General features: G+C 34.7%; 1 protein-coding gene across 1 annotated transcript in view; it reads left to right on the top strand.

Annotated features, from left to right (window-relative positions):
- Nucleotides 1-17,999, top strand: part of CENPE (centromere protein E) — a 90,550-nt gene that overhangs the window by 63,604 nt on the left and 8,947 nt on the right. Inside the window, exons 40-43 of the mRNA XM_030818458.1 lie at nt 84-287; nt 10,028-10,246; nt 12,780-12,965; nt 16,431-16,543. Coding sequence (XP_030674318.1) covers nt 84-287; nt 10,028-10,246; nt 12,780-12,965; nt 16,431-16,543 — 722 coding nt within the window. The remainder of the gene's footprint in view (nt 1-83; nt 288-10,027; nt 10,247-12,779; nt 12,966-16,430; nt 16,544-17,999) is intronic.

Raw genomic sequence — 17,999 nt, 5'->3', positions numbered from 1 at the left:
ATATATATATATATATATATATATGATATTTGGATCAAAACTTTCCTAATGTTTAAACAATTTGACGCTTATTTTTCACACAGGAAATTCTCAAAGATTTCTCAGAAAGTGAGTTCCCTAGCATAAAGACTGAATTTCAACAAGTACTAAGTAATAGGAAAGAAATGACGCAGTTCTTAGAAGAGTGGTTAAATACTCGTTTTGATATAGAAAAGCTTAAAAATGGCATCCAGAAAGAAAATGATAGGATTTGTCAAGTGAATAACTTCTTTAATAACAAAATAATTGTAAGTATTACTTTTTGCTGTACTTCTTCTTTTTTGTTGCTGTTTCCTTTAATTGTCCTACCTCATTCTTAAAAGGGCAACTTATGTATGTTTTCTTTATCTGTATATGCTTTAAAAAAATTGATTTGGTAAAACGTGTTCTTCCTCTAATGTATTATTCTTCCTTATCAATTCGTACTGATCAAGGTAACGAAATCTTGTTGTATAATATTTAGTTTCCACTTGTGAAATCTTGAATCCTCTTACTATTCTCTTTTTCTTCTCCTTCTCACTGCTTCTGTAAGAACGGAGCCTTTTCCACAAGTAGCCTTAGAGATCATAAGACATGAGTCTGTTTCAAGTCTATGGGCAGCAACCGTGGTAAAGTCATAGACAAGCCTGGCCAGCTACTTTAGATGGGCCTCATGTGCTTTAATAAACTTTTTTTTTAAGAGCAGTTTTAGGTTCACAGCAAAATTGAGCAGAAAGTACAGAGAGTTCTCTTATACCCCATCTCCACAAACACAATCTCCCCTATCAACAGCCCACATCAGAGTGGCACATTTGGCACAATCAATGAACCTACATTGATACATCATTATCACCCAAGAGAGTCTGTAGCTTACATTAGGGTTCACACTTGGCATAGTACATTCTATGAGTTACAAATGTAAAATGACATGTATCCATCATTACAGTATCATACAGAGTAATTTTACTATCCTGCCATAAAAATTCCCTGGGTTCCACCTGTATTCATCACTTCACCTTCCTAAACCCTGGCAACTGCTAATCTTTTTACTGTCTCCATAGTAGCACCTTTTCCAGAATGTCATATGTTGGAATCATACAGTATATAGCCTTTTCAGGTTGACAACTTTCACTTAGTAATATTTATTTACGTTTTCTCCATGTCTTTTCATGGCTTCATAGCTTATTTCTTTTTAATGCTGAATAATATTCCATTGTGTGTATATACCTGTTTATCTACTCACCTACCAAAGGATATTTTGGTGGCTTGTATGTTTTGGCAATTATGAATTCAGCTGCTATAAACATACATATGTATCTTTTTGTGTGGACATACATTTTCAACTCTCTTGAGTAAATTTCAAGGAATGCAATTTCTGGATCATACAGTAAAAGTTTGTTCAGTTTTGTAAGAAACTGCCAGATAGTCTTCCAAAAGGGGCTGTACCATTTTGCACTCCCACCAGCAATGAATAAAATTCCTGTTGCTCCACATTCTCATCAGCATTTGATGTTGTCAGTTTGGAATTTTGACCATTCTAGTAAGTGTAGTTAAGTGTAGTATTTGACCATTCTAGTAGTATCTCATTCAGTTTGCAATTCTCTAATAACATATGATGTTGAACATTTTTTACAGTTATTTGTCATCTGTGTATCTTTTCTGATGAAGTGTCTGTTCAGGTCTGTTGCCCTTATTTTAGTCGGGTTATTTGTTTTCTCATTGTTAAGGTTTAAGAATTGTTTGTATACCTTGAATATTGGTCTTTCATTAGTTGTGTCTTGGAAATATATTCTACCAATCTGTGGCTTGTCTTCTCACTCCCTTGGCATTGTATTTCAGAGTGCAGATTTTTAATGTTAAAAAAAAAAGTCTAGCTTATCAATTATTTCTTTCATACATTATGCCTTTGAGTCTGTATCTAAAATATCACCAAACCCAATATCATCTAGATTTTCTCCTATGCTGTCTTCCATAGTTTTTGTTTTACATTTAAACCAGTGATCCATCTTGAGTTAATTTTTCTGAAGTTCTTAAGGTCTTTTTTTTTTTTTTTTGGCTTGTAGAAGTCCAGATTCAGCACCATTATATTGTCTTTGCTCCTTTGTCAATGATCATTTGACTACGTGGGATCTATTTCTGAGCTCTCTATTCTATTCCATTGATCTATTTGTTCTTTCATTTATAGCAAATCTGGAAACTGCTGATTTTTATAGTAAAACTGGAAGTCAAGTAACGTCAGTTCTCTGACGTTGTTCTTCAAAGTTGTGTTGGTTATTCTAGATCCTTTGCCTCTCTGTATAAACTTTCGAATTAGTTTGTCCCTATTCACAGAATAACTTCCTATGGTTTTGTTGGGATTGCTTCTAATTTATAGATGGAAAGAACTGACATCTTGACAATATCGTGTCTTTTTATCCATGAATATGGAATATTTCTCCATTTATTTGATTCTTTTATTTTTTATCAGAGTTTGGTAGTTTTTCTCATATAGATCTTGTATATATTTGTTAGATTTGCCTATGTATTTTATTTTGGGTGGTGCTAGTATAAATGGTAATGTATTTTTAATTTCAAATTACACTTGTAAATTGCTGGTATACAGGAAAGCTATTAACTTTTGTATATTGACTTTTTATCCTGCAACTTTGCTATAGTTACTTATTTAGTTCCAGGAGTATTTTTGTTGATGCCTTCAGATTTTCTATGTAGATGATCATGTCGTGTAAACAGAGAGTTTTGTTTTATTTCTTCTTTACAAATTTGTGTACCTTGTATTTTCTTTACTTGTCTTATGGCATTAATTTGGACTTCCAGTACAGTGTTGAAAACCAGAGGTGAGAGGTGACATCCTTGCCTTGTTTCTGATCACAGCAGGAAGACTTCTAGTTTCTCGTGATTAACTGTGATGTTAGCTGTAGTTTTCTGTAGACATTCTTTATCAAGTTGTAGAGGTTCATCTCTATTGCTGAGAGTTTTAAATTATGAATGGGTATTGGATTTTGACAAATATTTTTTCTGCATCTATTGACATGATCATGTGATTTTTCTTCTTTAGCCTATGTGATGGAATACATTAATTGATCTTTGAATGTTAAACCAGCCTTGCATACCTGTGATAAATCCCATTTGGTCATGTATAATCATTTTTACACATGATTGGATTTGACTTCCTAATATTTTTTTGAGATTTTCACATCTTTTTTTACATCTTTGTTTGTTTTTTATTTTATTTTATTTTTTTTTTTTTGAGATGGAGTCTCACTCTGTCTCCCAGGCTGGAGTGCAATGGTGTGATCTCGGCTCACTGCAACTTCTGCCTCCCAGGTTCAAGCAGTTCTCCTGCCTCAGCCTCCTGAGTAGCTGGGACTACACGCATGCACCACCACACCTGGCTAATTTTTGTATTTTTAGTAGAGACGGGTTTCACCATGTTGGCCAGGCTGGCTTGAACTCCTGACCTCGTGATCCACCCACCTCAGCCTCCCAAAGTGCTGGGATTACAGGCATGAGCCACTGCACCCAGCTTTTACATCTCTTTTTATGAGAGATACTGGTCTGTAGTTTTCTTGTATAATGTCATCATCTGGTTTTAGTATTAGAATAATGCTGACATCATAGAGTGAGTTTCTGTTTCTATCTTGTAGAAGAGATTGTAGATTGTAGAGAATGGGTATAGTTTTTTCCTTAAATTTCTTAAATATTTGGTAGAATCGTGGCACACTTTCTGGTCACTTTGTACAATGTGGATTTGAAGTACAGTGGTGAAAACGTTAAATGTGACATTTGAAAAAAAAAAAAGAATTCACCATTGAACTCATCTGGACCTGGTGCTTTCTGTTTTGGAAAGTTTTTAATTACTGACTCCATTTCTTTGATAGATATAGGCCTAATCGAACTGCCTTTCTTGTGTATTGGTAAATTGTGTCTTTCAAAGAATTGGTCCGTTTCATTTAAATTATCAGATTTGTTTGTTGTTCATAATTGTGGGTTGTAATAATTGAGTTGTTCCTAATATTTTTTAATGTCCATGGGCTCTATAGTGATATCCTCTCATCCAGTTCTGATATTAGTAATTTGTATTCTTTTTCTTTTTCTTAGTTTGCCTAGCTAGAGGTTTATTAACTTTATTGATCTTTTCAAAGAACCAGTTTTTAGGATATTTATTTTCTCTATTGATTTTCTGTTTCAATTTCATTGATTTCTACTTTTATTATTTCTTCTGCTTACTTTGGATTTAATTTGCTGTTCACTTTTAGTTTCCTAAAGTTAAAACCTCATTTATTGATTTTTAGGTCTTTCCTCTTTTCTAATACTGGTATTCAATGCTATAAATTTTCCTCTAAGCACTGCTTTTACTGCATCCCACAGATACTGATAAGTCGTATTTTCATTTTCTTTTAGTTCAAAATACATTTTAATTTCTCTTTATTTCTCCTATGACCTGTATGTTGTTTAGAAGTGTATTTTTTAAATCTCTAATTATCTGGGGATTTTTCAGCTGTTTTTGATTTCTAGTTTAATTCCATTGTGGTCTGAGAGCAAAAATGGTATGATTGGTCCAGAATGTGGTCTGTCTTCGCAAATATTCAATGTGAGTTTGAGAAGAATATATAATATGCTGTTGTTGGATGAAGTAGTCAATAGATGTCAACTTCATCCAGTTGATAGATGGTACTGTTAAATTCAACTATGTCCTTCCTGATTTTTCTGCCTGGTGGATCTGTTCACTTCTGATAGAGAGGCGTTGAAGTCTCCAACTATAATAAATTGATCTACTTCTCCTTGTAGTTTTATCAGTTTTTGCCTCAAGTATTTTAATGTGTTTTTGTTAGGTGCATGCAAAATAAAAATTGTTATGTCTTCTTGGGGTATTGATGTCTTTATCACTATGTAATGTCCCTTTATCCCTGATAGTTTTCCTTGCTCTGAACTCTGCTATGTGTGAAATTAATATCACTACTTCATCTCTTTTGACTAGTTTTAACATGGTGTATCTTTCTCCATCCCTTTACTTTCTAATCTATGTGTCCTTATATTGAAGATGGGTTTCTTGTAGACAACATACAGTCAGCTCTTGTTTTTTGATCTGCTTTGACAGTCGGTCTTTTAACTGGCGTATTTAGACCACTGACATTTAAGGTGATTATTGATATAATTGGATTAATATCTACCATATTGTTTCTGTTTTCTATTTTTTGCCCATATTCTTTGTACCTATTTTTGTTTTCCACATTTTTTCTGCCTTTTATGGCTTAAATTATTTTATGATTCCATTTTCTCTGCTTAGCATACAAGCACACTTCTATCTTGTTTTAGTGGTTGCTCTAGAGTTTGCAATATATCCATTTACAACTAATCTGAGTCCAATTTCAAATAACACTTTCCACTTCACAGATAATATAAGTACCTTATAATAACAAAATATTTATAATTTCTCCCTCCCATCCATTGTATCATTGCCATTATTCATTTCACTTATTCATAAGCATACATAAGTTAGCTCAGTTAAGAATAAGAAAATAAGTTTTTGTTTTACCTTCACTTATTCCTTCTCTTGTGCTCTTCCTTTCTTTATGTAGATCTGAGTTTCTGACTATATCATTTTCCTTTCCTCTGAAGAACTTCTTTTTAACATTTCTTGCAAGGCCAGTCTACTGACAACAAATTCCCTCCATTTTTGTTTGTCTCAGAAAGTCTTTATTTCTACTTCACTTTTGAAGAATAATTTTACATGGAATAGAATTATAGGTTAGTATGTTTTTTCACTCCACTGTCTTCTAGCTTGAATAGCTTCAGAGAAGTCAGATGTAATTCTTATCTTCATTCCCCTATAGGTAAGGTGTTTTTTCCCTTCTAGCTTCTTCAAAGATTTATTTTTACCTTTGATTTTTCTGAAGTTTGAATGTGATATGCTTAGATGTTGTTTTTTGGTTTTTGGTTTTTGGTTTTTGTTTTGGGTTTTTTGGGGTTTTTTTTTTTTTTTTTGGTATTTGTCCCGTTTAGCATTATGAGTTTCCTGGATTCCTGGTTTGGTGTACATTGTTAATCTGTGGAAATTCTTAGTCATTATTACTTCAAATATTCCTGCTCTTTCTTTTTCTGTTCACCTTCTGGTATTCCCATTATGTATACATTACACCTTTTATAATTACCCCACAGTTCTAGGATGTTGTTTAGGGGTTTTTTTGGTCTTTTTACTCTTTGCTTTTCAGTTTTGGAAGTTTCCATTGTCATATTTCCAAGTTGAGTTTCTTTCTTCAGCCAGTCTGCTAATGAACTCTTCAAGGGCATTCTTTGTTTCTGTTAGCAGCATTTTTGATCTCTAGCATTTCTTTATTTTTTTTCTCAAAATTTCTATGTCTCTTCTTACATTGTTTATTTGTTCTTGCATGTCGTCTGCTTTTTCCACTAAGGCCCTTAGCATATTAATCCTTTTTTTTTTTTAATTTCTGGTCTGATAACTCTAATGTTCCTGGCATTTCTGACTCTGGTTCTGATGCTTATTCAGTCTCTTCAAACTGTGTTTTTTGCCCTCTAGTATGTCTTGTAGTTTTTTTTTGCTAAAAAGCAGGCATGATTTACTGGGTAAAAGTAACTGTAGCAAATAGGCGTTTAGTAGTGTGGTGGCAAGGTGTGTGTGGTGGGTGGTGGGCAGAGTATATTTCCCTGCCTTCACATGGAAGGCAAGAGCCAGCTGAAACTTAGTATTTCCCCCTCCTCCAGATATATTAGGCCCTGATAAAACCCCAGCATGTTAGGCTCTGGTAAAATAGTTTCTGCTGAGGGCAGGCCTTAAGAAAAAAAAAATGCTCTGTTTTATCTTAAAATGGTTCCTTTTCTCCTCTCCTGCCAGACTCACAAAGGGATTTCTCCAATATTAACTGTGATGACTTGGTAGAGCTCCTGAAGGTAAAATACAAAAGTGTGGCGGCCACTGTATGACTAGGTCTCTGAAGTTTTTAACTTTCAGAGTTGCCACACTGAGCTCCAATAATTCATCATTGCAGTTCAGGTTTTCCTACCCCATAACTGGTTCCTGCAAAGGGTTTCTGCTCTAAATTGTGATTCTCTGTATCTGCCTCTCTGCCTCTCCAGTTTGGGGAGCATCCCTTTGCCCTGCGACCTCACTTCTCTGATGGATCTAAGCAGAGTTGTGCATTTTTTTTCATTTGTTTTGCTTTTTCCTTGTTGTTAGGATGGACTGATAACTCTTTTTTTTTTTTTTTTGAGACGGAGTCTCACTCTTGTCACCCAGACTGGAGTGCAGTGGCTCAATCTCGGCTCACTGCAACCTCCGCCTTCTGGGTTCAAGCGATTCTCTTGCCTCAGCCTCCCGAGTAACTGGGACTACAGGCACGTGCCACCATGCCTAGCTAATTTTTGTATATTTTTTAGTAGAGATGGGGTTTCACCTGTTGGCCAGGATTATCTCAATCTCTTGACTTCATGATCTGCCCGCCTTGGCCTCCCAAAGTGCTGGGATTACAGGTGTGAGCCACTGCACCCATCCTGGACTGGCAACTTCTAAACACCTAAAATGCTAAACTAGAAATTCCAAAATTGTGATTTTTTTTTTAATCATTGTTCCCAAGGTGATCAGCCCAAATGTACTGAGTCATAAGGACCAACATTGCTTAAGACCAGTTTGTTAACTTGTTTTACATTTCAGTGATTGGTATTTGGTGGGTACAAAAGTAATTGCGGTATTCATTCTGCTTTCAGAAGTAATCCCTTCTGTGTTTCATTGGTAAAACATGTAATATTCAAAAGATTGCTTATTTATATTAAATTGGAGCAATGGTAGCTAGATTAATATTATAGTTTCTAAGATACATTTTATAGTTCATATGTTTGGATAGTTCTTTTCTGACAGTTTAATTTCATCTGCAAATTATATTGGAATCATGTTGAAATAAGGAACAATGCCTTTTTTAAAAAGTTTTCCCATGGAAAGTTCATCCTGTTTATTGATTAGTCAGAGCTAGTAAAATAGCAATTGGCTATTTCAGGAAAAAACAAAAAAGTCCACAATAAGTAGAGAAAGGCACAAAACCAATGTTTGGATAAGATCATCTCTATTTGTAATTTGTTGTTTTTCTTGTAATATGGGGGACCCAGTTGTGATTAGAAAGCAGGGATTCCTACCGTGTGGATCAGCATGTATATGTGGCTTCTTCCAGCACATAAGAGTAGGCATTAATAACTTGGTATGGTGTGAGGTCAGTAGTCCAGAGCCAAGGAGTGTCCAGGGTGTCAGGAACACAACGAATTTAAGATCTGATAGAATGACCACAAAGCCTGGTAGAATGACCACAAAGCCACAAAGAAGTTATGGATGAGACCAATGGGGCATTCATGATGAGAGCAGAAAGTACAATCTGTAGGAATTAGGAAGTAAAAAACATATCAATAATTTCAGAGTTAGTTAGCCTTCAATATAAAAGAATATTGTTATTCCCTGTACAGAAATACAAGATATTCAGATTAATCACCAACAATCAGTGAGTTATTTTCCCTATTAACATTGAGGTTTGTAATGAAGCAGGAAAATAGATAATTGTTAAGTTTCTAGCTGTGCTTTGCTATTAGATAGCTATCAGTTAATGTTTCATTATCAGCTATAGCATATATAATGATTTTTAACCTGGGTAATTCTTCAAGTTCTCTTCATATGTTAGTATAAATCTAATAAAGTGAGATTATCATCTTGCAGATCAATATGAATCCTCTCTAGTCATTATTCATTTTATTGTCATCATCCACATCCAACATCTGAAATTTCAGAAACTGATGCAAACTACAAAGAATGTTCACATTCTTTTAAAGTACTGTTTTAGAATGTTCTAAATAATGAACTTCAGCATATACACTGTCCTAGAATTCTAGGGCTTTTTGAAGTTTTTTTAAAATATGTATATCAAGACCCCCCACCCCCGAGGGGATGCCATGGATGGTACCAAGCCCTATGTATTCTGTTTTTTCTATACATACATACCTATGATAAAGTTTAATTTATAAATTAGACACAGTAAGAGATTAGTAACAACAGCTAATAAAATAGAACAATTTTAACAATATACTGTAGTAAAAGTTATATGAACGTGGACTCTCTCAAAATATCTTATTTTACTGCACTCTCCTTTCTTATGATGTGAGATGATACAGTGCCTTCCTGATAAGATGAAGGAATATGAATGACCTAGACATTTTGATATAGTCTTAGACTACTATTGACCTTCTGTATTCCTGAATCCATGAATAAATCTTACTTGCAGTAAACGGCTTGATGTCACTTTTTTCAGGGAATCCCTTGCTAAAGTCTTCATAGATGCTCAATGCTTGCTGGTACAACACACTGTCATCAAGTTAGAACACATTTCTGTTCTTGTCTTCCACCAGAAATTTAATGCCTTTTCTAGCTTAACTAAGCACTTATCACACACTGTTGCAGGTTGAAGTACTACAGCAAAAACAGCATAAATTTCTCTTTTCTTCTTCACAATTTCACGGATAAAAGATTCATTCTAACCATAGATCTTTGCAACCTCAATATATGATTTTTTTTCTTATTAAGTTGAGAACTTTTACCTTCTCACTTAAAAGAGGCACTTGACAGCTTCACTGTGGCATATGTAAATTGCCAGCATTACTACTCTTGTGCTTTGGGGCCATTATTAATTAAAATAAGGGTTACTTGGACACAAGTACTGCAATACAGCAGCAATTGGATAATCAGGGTGGCTATCAAATGAACAAGTAGTGTATGCTGGACAAGAGGATGATTTACATCCCAGGCAGGACTGAGCAGGATGACTCAAAATTTCACTGTGCTACTCAGAATGGTGTGCAATTCAAAACCTGTGAATTGTTTATTTCTGGAATTTCCCATTTAATATTTTCAGACCACTTTTGACTGAGGGTAACTGAAACCATGGAAAATAAAATTGCAGGTAAGTAGGGACTACTATAAATCATTTTAGAGCTATAATGGTATTTTACTGTTCAATAGGCCATAATGAATGAATCAACAGAATTTGAGGAAAGAAGTGCTACCATATCCAAAGAGTGGGAACAGGACCTGAAATCACTGAAAGAGAAAAATGAAAAACTATTTAAAAACTACCAAACATTGAAGACTTCCTTGGCATCTACTGCCCAGGTTAATCCTACCACGCAAGACAGTAAGAATCCTCATGTTACATCAAGAGCTACACAGTTAACCACAGAGGTATATAATTTCTTATAAAATGTTCTTCAATTTGCAGCTTCATCACAGAGTTTAGAGCAAAATTATAGTATTTACTTATTACCGAACATGAACACATTTATTTTTGTAGGTGATGGGCTTGATTTTTACTAGTAGTTCTATTATGGCTATTGTTCAACTAAACTAATTATAAAGCTAGACATTATGTAAGATATTATTATAAAACATAAATCATAGCTTCATTTGATTATTACATTCATAAACTATAGTGTAAGTTACTACCACTTAAGGTACAATTACCATAAAAGTTTTCCAAATTATGTGACTTTCTATTGAACTGTGATCCATGTCCGTATGCAGAACAAATATTAGCTTGGAGAGAAATAGCAATTCAGCTTTTCTCTTATTATCATCAGCGTATTTAATATTGCTTAATGTTATAATCACAATAAAAATAAAAGAGGTTAAAAAATATAACAAGATTGTTATGCAGATTAACTTGTATCTAAGAACCAGTACGTTATTTGAATAACCAAATTACCTTATTAACTACCCTTACGCGGGAGTCTAACAACATGTGCAAAATGTTATATTTTGTTAGCACACAAAACGACTTAGGGAACCCAATAGTAAATTACAATTTATCATTTTTACCAAAATAAATACTTATAATAAAACATCAACCACCAGCGTAATGAGAACTAGATCACTAGTATACAGTGTTTTGAGTTGTAGGGCATTACAGACCTCAGTCAGCTGCTACAGATAAAATAGAGGAAAGATGAAATCCATCTACCAATATAATAATTTAAAGAAACAAAAGGAAAGTCGATCAATCTTCAATGACCCAAGAAAATAGTCTAGCAGATAATAAAATATATGCTACTATCATTAGACAAGTTTGATGCAAAAGTGGACAAGTAGAGCAGTGGAACAGAATAGAGAGTTCAGAAATATACCCAATTAAGTATGAGAATTTAGTACAGGTGTATGATAATAGTAACATTCAATTCAATGGGGAAAAAAAAATGGTTTACTTGGCCAGGTGTGTGAGTCTGTAATCCCAGTACTTTGGGAGGCCAAGGTTGGAGGATTACTTGAGCCTAGGAATTTAAGATGAGCTTGGACAACATAATGAGACCCTGTCTCTACAAAAAGTGTTTTTTTAATATATTATCCAGGTGCAGTGACGTCCACCTGTAGTCTCACCTACGTGGGAGGCTTAGCTGGGAGGATTACTTGAGCCTGGGAGATCGAGACTGCAGTGAGCCATGATCATGCCACTGCACACCAGCCTAGGCAACAGAGTGAGACACTGTCTCAAAAAAAAAAAAAGAAAGAAAGAAAAGATGGTTTGCTTAGTGCATGACTTTGATACAACAGGATAGCCATCTGGAAAAAAATAAGGCAGGATTCCCATCTCACTCATTAAACAAAATTGAATTCTAAATGGGCCCCCAAAAATCCAGACATTTTGCCAAAAAAAAAAAAAAAGAGTGTGTACATGGGAATATATGATACCTCTATGAAATGAGATTCTGTATGTCCATGAAAACAAAAAATAGGAGAGATCTATGTGTTGATAATGGAAAGATCTGGAAAAATATGTTCTCAAGTTTTAAAATAAAGCAGAACTATATTTAGTATATTTTGTGTATACTGACTATTTTTAGAAACTATATATTCATGTATATTTGGTTATAGATAGAAAATTTCTGGAAGGATACACTTGAAAAAGTTTAGTCATTGCTTCAGGGTCAACTAGGGGGTCTGAGATGGGGAGACTTACTCTTCATTATATGTCTTTGAATTTTTTTCCACATATTTGTGTTTTTCTATTTAAGATTAATAAGGGTGGGCATGGTGGTTCATGCCTTTAATCCCAGCACTTTGGGAGGCCAAGGCAGGCAGATCACCTGAGGTCAGGAATTCAATACCAGCCTGGCCAACGTGGTGAAACCCCATCTCTACTAAAAGTACAAAACTTAGCCAGGCATGGTGGCACACACCTGTAGTCCCAGCTACTCGGGAGGCTGAAGCAGGACAATCGCTTGAATCCAGGAGGTGGAGGTTGCAGTGAGCCGAGATTGCGCCACTGCATTCCAGCCTGGGCAACAGAGCAAGACTCCATCTCAAAAAAAAAAAAGTAATAAAATTAAAGGGAAAAATAAATATATATTACTTTAGAGAGTCAATTAACAAATGTCCTTTGTTTAAGTAGTGTTCATTTAAAGTATGAGTGCCTATTTAATGTGCTTAGCACTATGCTAACTAATAAATCGCATAACCACTGTGCTGTTTTTAACTGCATGTTTTAAGAATTTGCAGACAGATTATAATATAAACCTTTCACATTTTCAATCCAAAAATCATCATCTAAATGAGGGAAATAACATGTCTGTAGATTGAATGATGTTTGGCCTCTCTTCTATCCATTGTTAATACAATCTGTGAAAAATTAACAATATCTAAATATGATCATCTCTGTCTCAAATTTGTATACCGTGATTCTGTCTTGATGATAGAGCTTATGAATGTGTGCTTTTTCTAATAGAAAATTCGAGAGCTGGAAAATTCACTGCATGAAGCTAAAGAAAGTGCTATGCATAAGGAAAGCAAGATTATAAAGATGCAGAAAGAACTTGAGGTGACTAATGACATAATAGCGAAACTTCAAGCCAAAGTTAATGAATCAAATAAATGCCTTGAAAAAACAAAAGAGACAATTCAAGTACTTCAGGTAACTTAAACATAAAAATAAAAGTTGTTTGTTTGTTTAACCTATTGAATTCAGCAAATCTCTTGGTGCTCTATTCTTCCCTCTCACAACAACTTACTGTTACCTATGTGTTTCTGAAGTTCAATACTCAAGCAGAAGCAACTTAACTTAGAAGTGAAATGTAGGAGCATATTGTCATGTAAAATATTATTTTTATTATGTTGGAAAAATATAATTTTTAAAAGACATACATGTTGTTTATAGTTTAAAGTGTATATTTTTTCATTTTTCAAAAAAATTGCTTATCAAAAGATATAATACTATTAGATAAGTAAATTTTTAAATTCTTTTTTCCTACTTACTGCCCGTGTTACTGAGTCCCACCTGATGTCCTATGGGCTGAATCTGACCTGTTTTGGGGAAGAACCATAATTTAAATGTTTTTCAACTTGAATGTCATTAGACAAATCACACACTCATTAATCACTACTTACAGCTCCCTTTTATTTTAGTTCCAGCCACTTCTCACATTTCTTCTACTCAGGTCTGATCCGAATTGGCATATTTAAATTTGCTCTTCTGCTCCAGTGTCTTTTCTCTCCAGTTGAAATTAGGAACACATCAAGAATACCTTCTTTATTCATTATTTAACATTGTTCTAAAAATTCTGGTCTATTCAGTGAGACATGAGCAGAGAGGCAAAAGAAAAAAATTAAATTTGTTTTTTCGACATTTGTTATAGCTAGAAACTAAAAAAATTCAACTGTAAAGTTTTAGAATGTTGTAAAGTAATTTTTTAATATTACAAATAATTGATCACAGTTTTTATTCATTCAACAAATACTTGCTGAGCACAGCTATGTGTCACTCACTGTTCTAGAGACCAATGAAAAAACAAAGCCCGTGCCATCAAGGAACTTACATTCTAGTTGAAGGAGACAGAATAGTAATTAAAAATGTAAAACATAGAAGGCATATTTTTATATATGTTATATATATTAAGAGGTATATTATATCTCAAGTGGTGAAAAGTGAAATGGAAAAAAATTAAGCCAGACAAGGGGGTACATGGTTCTGGGTGAAGGTGGACATGTGTCAGAAGAGAGATGATTGTATATACAGGAGTTGAGGAATGTCACACCAGTAAGATGATCTGAAGGAAGTGATAGGGCGAACTGTGTAGCCAGGGAGAAATGTTCCAGGCAAAGGAAATAGCAAACTGAAAACAACAAGAAAGTTAGTGCATCCAGAGCAGAATAAGCAAGAGGATAGAGGTAGAAAATAAGGTGAGAAGTAGCAGAGGACCAGATCACAAAGGCCCTGTAAGCTATTTTAAGAACTCTCAGTTCTATTCTGGGAGAGATGGAAACAAAGGCCTCTCAATGGGAAAAGGATAGTCTGATCAACTAATGATGCCAGACAACTGAACATCCACAAGCAAAAAAAGACAAAGAACTTATACTTTTCACAAAAATTAACTCAAAATAGATCATAGACATACATGTAAAATGCAAAACTAGAAAACTCCAAGAAGATGACATAGAAGTTCTAAGTGACCTTGGGTTTGGCGATTTTTTAAGATATAATACAAGAAGTGCAATCCATAAAGAAAAAAAACTGGTAAGTTGGATTTTATTGAGACTTAAACTTCTGCTTTGCAAAAGACACTGTCAGGAGAATCAAGAGAAGCCACAGACTGGCAGAAACTGTATACAAAAGATGAATCTGGTGAAGGAATGTTATACAAAATATACAAAGAACTCTTAAAACCAACAATAAGAAACAACCAATCAATCTTAAAATTGGCAAAAGACCCAAATGACAAATAACCATATGAAAAGATGCTTCATATCATATGTCATCAGAGAATCACAAATTAAAATAATCGACCATTACAAACCTACCAGAATAGCCAAAATCCAAAACACTGACACCACCAAATGCTGGTGTGTGGAGCAGTAGGAATTCTTATTAATTGCTGGTGGAAATGCAAAATGGTACAGTCATTTTGGAAGATGGTTTCGTGGTTTCTTACAAAACTAAGCATACTTGTATGATTGAGCAGTTGTATTCCTTGGTATTTACTCAGATGAGCTGAGAATGTATGTGCACACAAAGGGCTGCATGTGTATGTTAATAGCAGCTGTGTTCATCATTGCTAAGACTTAGACACAGCCAAGCTGTCTTTCAGTGGGTAAATGGATAAACTGGTACGTTCATACAGTGGAATAGTATTCAGCAATTAAAAGAAATGAGAGGGCCGGGCGCAGTGGCTCATGCCTGTAATCCCAACACTTTGGGAGGCTGAGGCGGACGGATCACCTGAGATCAGGATTTCAAGACCAGCCTCCCCAACATGGCAAACCCTGTCTTTACTAAAAATACAAAAAAGTAGCCAGGCATGGTGGTAAGCACCTGTAATCCCAACTACTCGGGGGGCTGAGGCAGGAGAATCTCTTGAACCCGGGAGGCAAAGGTTGCAGTGAGCTGAGATTGCACCACTGCACCCCAGCCTAGGTGACAGAGCAAAACTCTGTCTTAAAAAAAAAAAAGGAAAGAAATGAGAGGACCTTTAATACACATTGCTTAGTGAAAGAAGCCAATCTGAAAAGGCTACATACTGTATGATTTCAAGTATATGACATTTTTAGAAAGGCAAAACTACAGAGACAATAAAAAAATAAACAGTTGCCAGGGATAATGGAGAAGAGAGGGATGAATAGGCAAAGCACGGGGTTTTTTAGGACAGTGAAACTATTCTGTATGATACTGTAATGATGGACGTGTGCCATTTTACATTTGTCAAAACCCACAGAATGTACAATACAAATAAACTGTCAAGGAAATTATAGATTTTAATAATAATGTGTCAATATTCATCACTTATAACAAATGTAGCATACTAATGCATGATGTTAATATGGGGAAAAAGGAATAGGGGACACTGGGTATGTAGGAACTCCCAGTATTTTCCATTCCATTTTTCTGGAAACCTAAAACTGCTGCTGTAAAATATAGTGTTTTGTATCACTGGATGGAACTATGTTTCAGTACGAAATATACTTAGTAATGCTTTGTTTTGTGGCTTGGATTTAGTTCTAGTTTGATGTTTACATCACTGCTCCAATATCTTTTTGTTTCGTTTTCTGATTTACCTTTTTCCACCCTTTTCATTATTTCCAACTTTTTTCATTTTGTAGGTATTTTCAATTGGAAAAACATATTTAAGAAATAAAAATCATGTTTCTAATTGCATATTATGATAGCTCCAAATAAAAAATCATGTTTCTAATTGCATATTAGCTTCAAATAGACTTCATATCAATATCTAGTTATTCAGTTAAAATTGATGCTTTTTCATATATTTGGAATTGTTTGCTATTTTAAAATGTCCTTAGTAGAGCAAAGACAGCTAACCATTCTTTAAAACTGGAGAAACTGAAGCTCTTCTAATAATTATTTTTATTTTCTCTGAAAAAAAATTAGGACAAAGTTGCTTTAGGAGCTAAGCCATATAAAGAAGAAATTGAAGATCTCAAAACGAAACTTGTGAAAATAGACCTAGAGAAAATGAAAAATGCCAAAGAATTTGAAAAAGAGTATGTATTTGTCTTAATTTAATGTGATTTTAATAGCTTAAATTTTCTTTCTAAACTACATATACTTTTCATTAGTTAACTTTTTAAAATATAGTTTATGAAAATATTGTTACTGCTCTTTTTTAAAAAATGTACACATCCATAGATTTTAAATATACTGGTCTCATTACATATGCAAAATTTTTAAAACTAAGCACAATTCTGATAATTAACACACTGTGTCTTTGAACACTTCTTTGTCAGTCATACATAATATAAACAATTTTAAGTGGCTTTTTTATGCCTGAAAGTGAACATTAAGAGTGTGTGTGTATTTAGCAGTTTTACTAAGGTTTCTGTTGGTTCTCTTAATTTCATTTGTTGGCCTTACTGTGTTTTTGTGTGAAGATTATATTTCCTTTTAGTTTATAGTTCCCTAGGGCCTGAGAGCAAATCCTCTTTTTATTGATTTATTTATAGGTAGCATTATACAGAACAGCATGCCTAAATTCTTTGTGATATAGCATAATGGAAAAAAAACATTAAAGAGAGTCAAGGAAACTGAAGTAGAAATACGTTTTCAATCCCAGCACTTTGGAAGGGCTACACAGGCAGATCACGAGGTCAGGAGATAGAGACCATCCTGGCTAACACAGTGAAACCCCACCTCTACTAAAAATACAAAAAAAAATTAGCCAGCATGGTGGCAGGCACCTGTAGTCCCAGCTACTTGGGAGGCTGAGGCAGGAGAATGGTGTGAACCCGGGAGGCGGAGCTTGCAGTGAGCCGAGATCACACCACTGCACTCCAGCCTGGGCGACAGAGTGAGACTCCATCTCAAAAAAAAAAAAAAATATATATATATATATATATATGTTCTCACTTACTAATGCATCACCTTACAATGTTTATTCTCTCTGGTCCTCGCATTCGTAATCAATAAGGAAAGGTTTGTATTAGAGGATTTGTTAGGATGCTTCCTGGCTCTTAACACTTTTCATTCTTCCTATAAATCTTGAATAAATATTTAATGATCTCTTATTTTGCCCAGGAAGTAGCACTTGGAATTTTCATGCTCTCTAAGCAGTCTGTTGGTTTCAGTGAAACATAGATGTATTAGATTCTTAATTATAAAAACAATTTTACTTGTAGAATAGGGTCAGCAGGGCCGGGCATGGTGGCTCACGCCTGTAATCCCAGCACTTTGGGAGGCCGAGGCAGGCAGATCACCTGAGGTCAGGAGTTTGAGACCAGTCTGGCCAACATGGTGAAACCCTGTCTCTACTAAAATATAAAAATTAGCCAGGCGTGGTGGCAGGTGCCTGTAATCCCAGCTACTCAGGAGCCTGAGGCAGGAGAATCGCTTGAGCTCAGGAGGCAGAGGTTGCAGTGAGCTGAGATAGCGCCATTGCACTCCAGCCTGGGGGACAAGACCAAGACTTCATCTTAAAAAAAAAAAAAAAAAAAAGAAAAGTAA

The sequence above is a fragment of the Nomascus leucogenys genome, chromosome 9 (genome assembly GCF_006542625.1).
Source record: "Nomascus leucogenys isolate Asia chromosome 9, Asia_NLE_v1, whole genome shotgun sequence".
Taxonomy (NCBI): Eukaryota; Metazoa; Chordata; class Mammalia; order Primates; family Hylobatidae; genus Nomascus; species Nomascus leucogenys.
The sequence above is the reverse complement of the archived record's forward strand: the minus strand, read 5'-3'. Positions and strand labels throughout refer to the sequence as shown.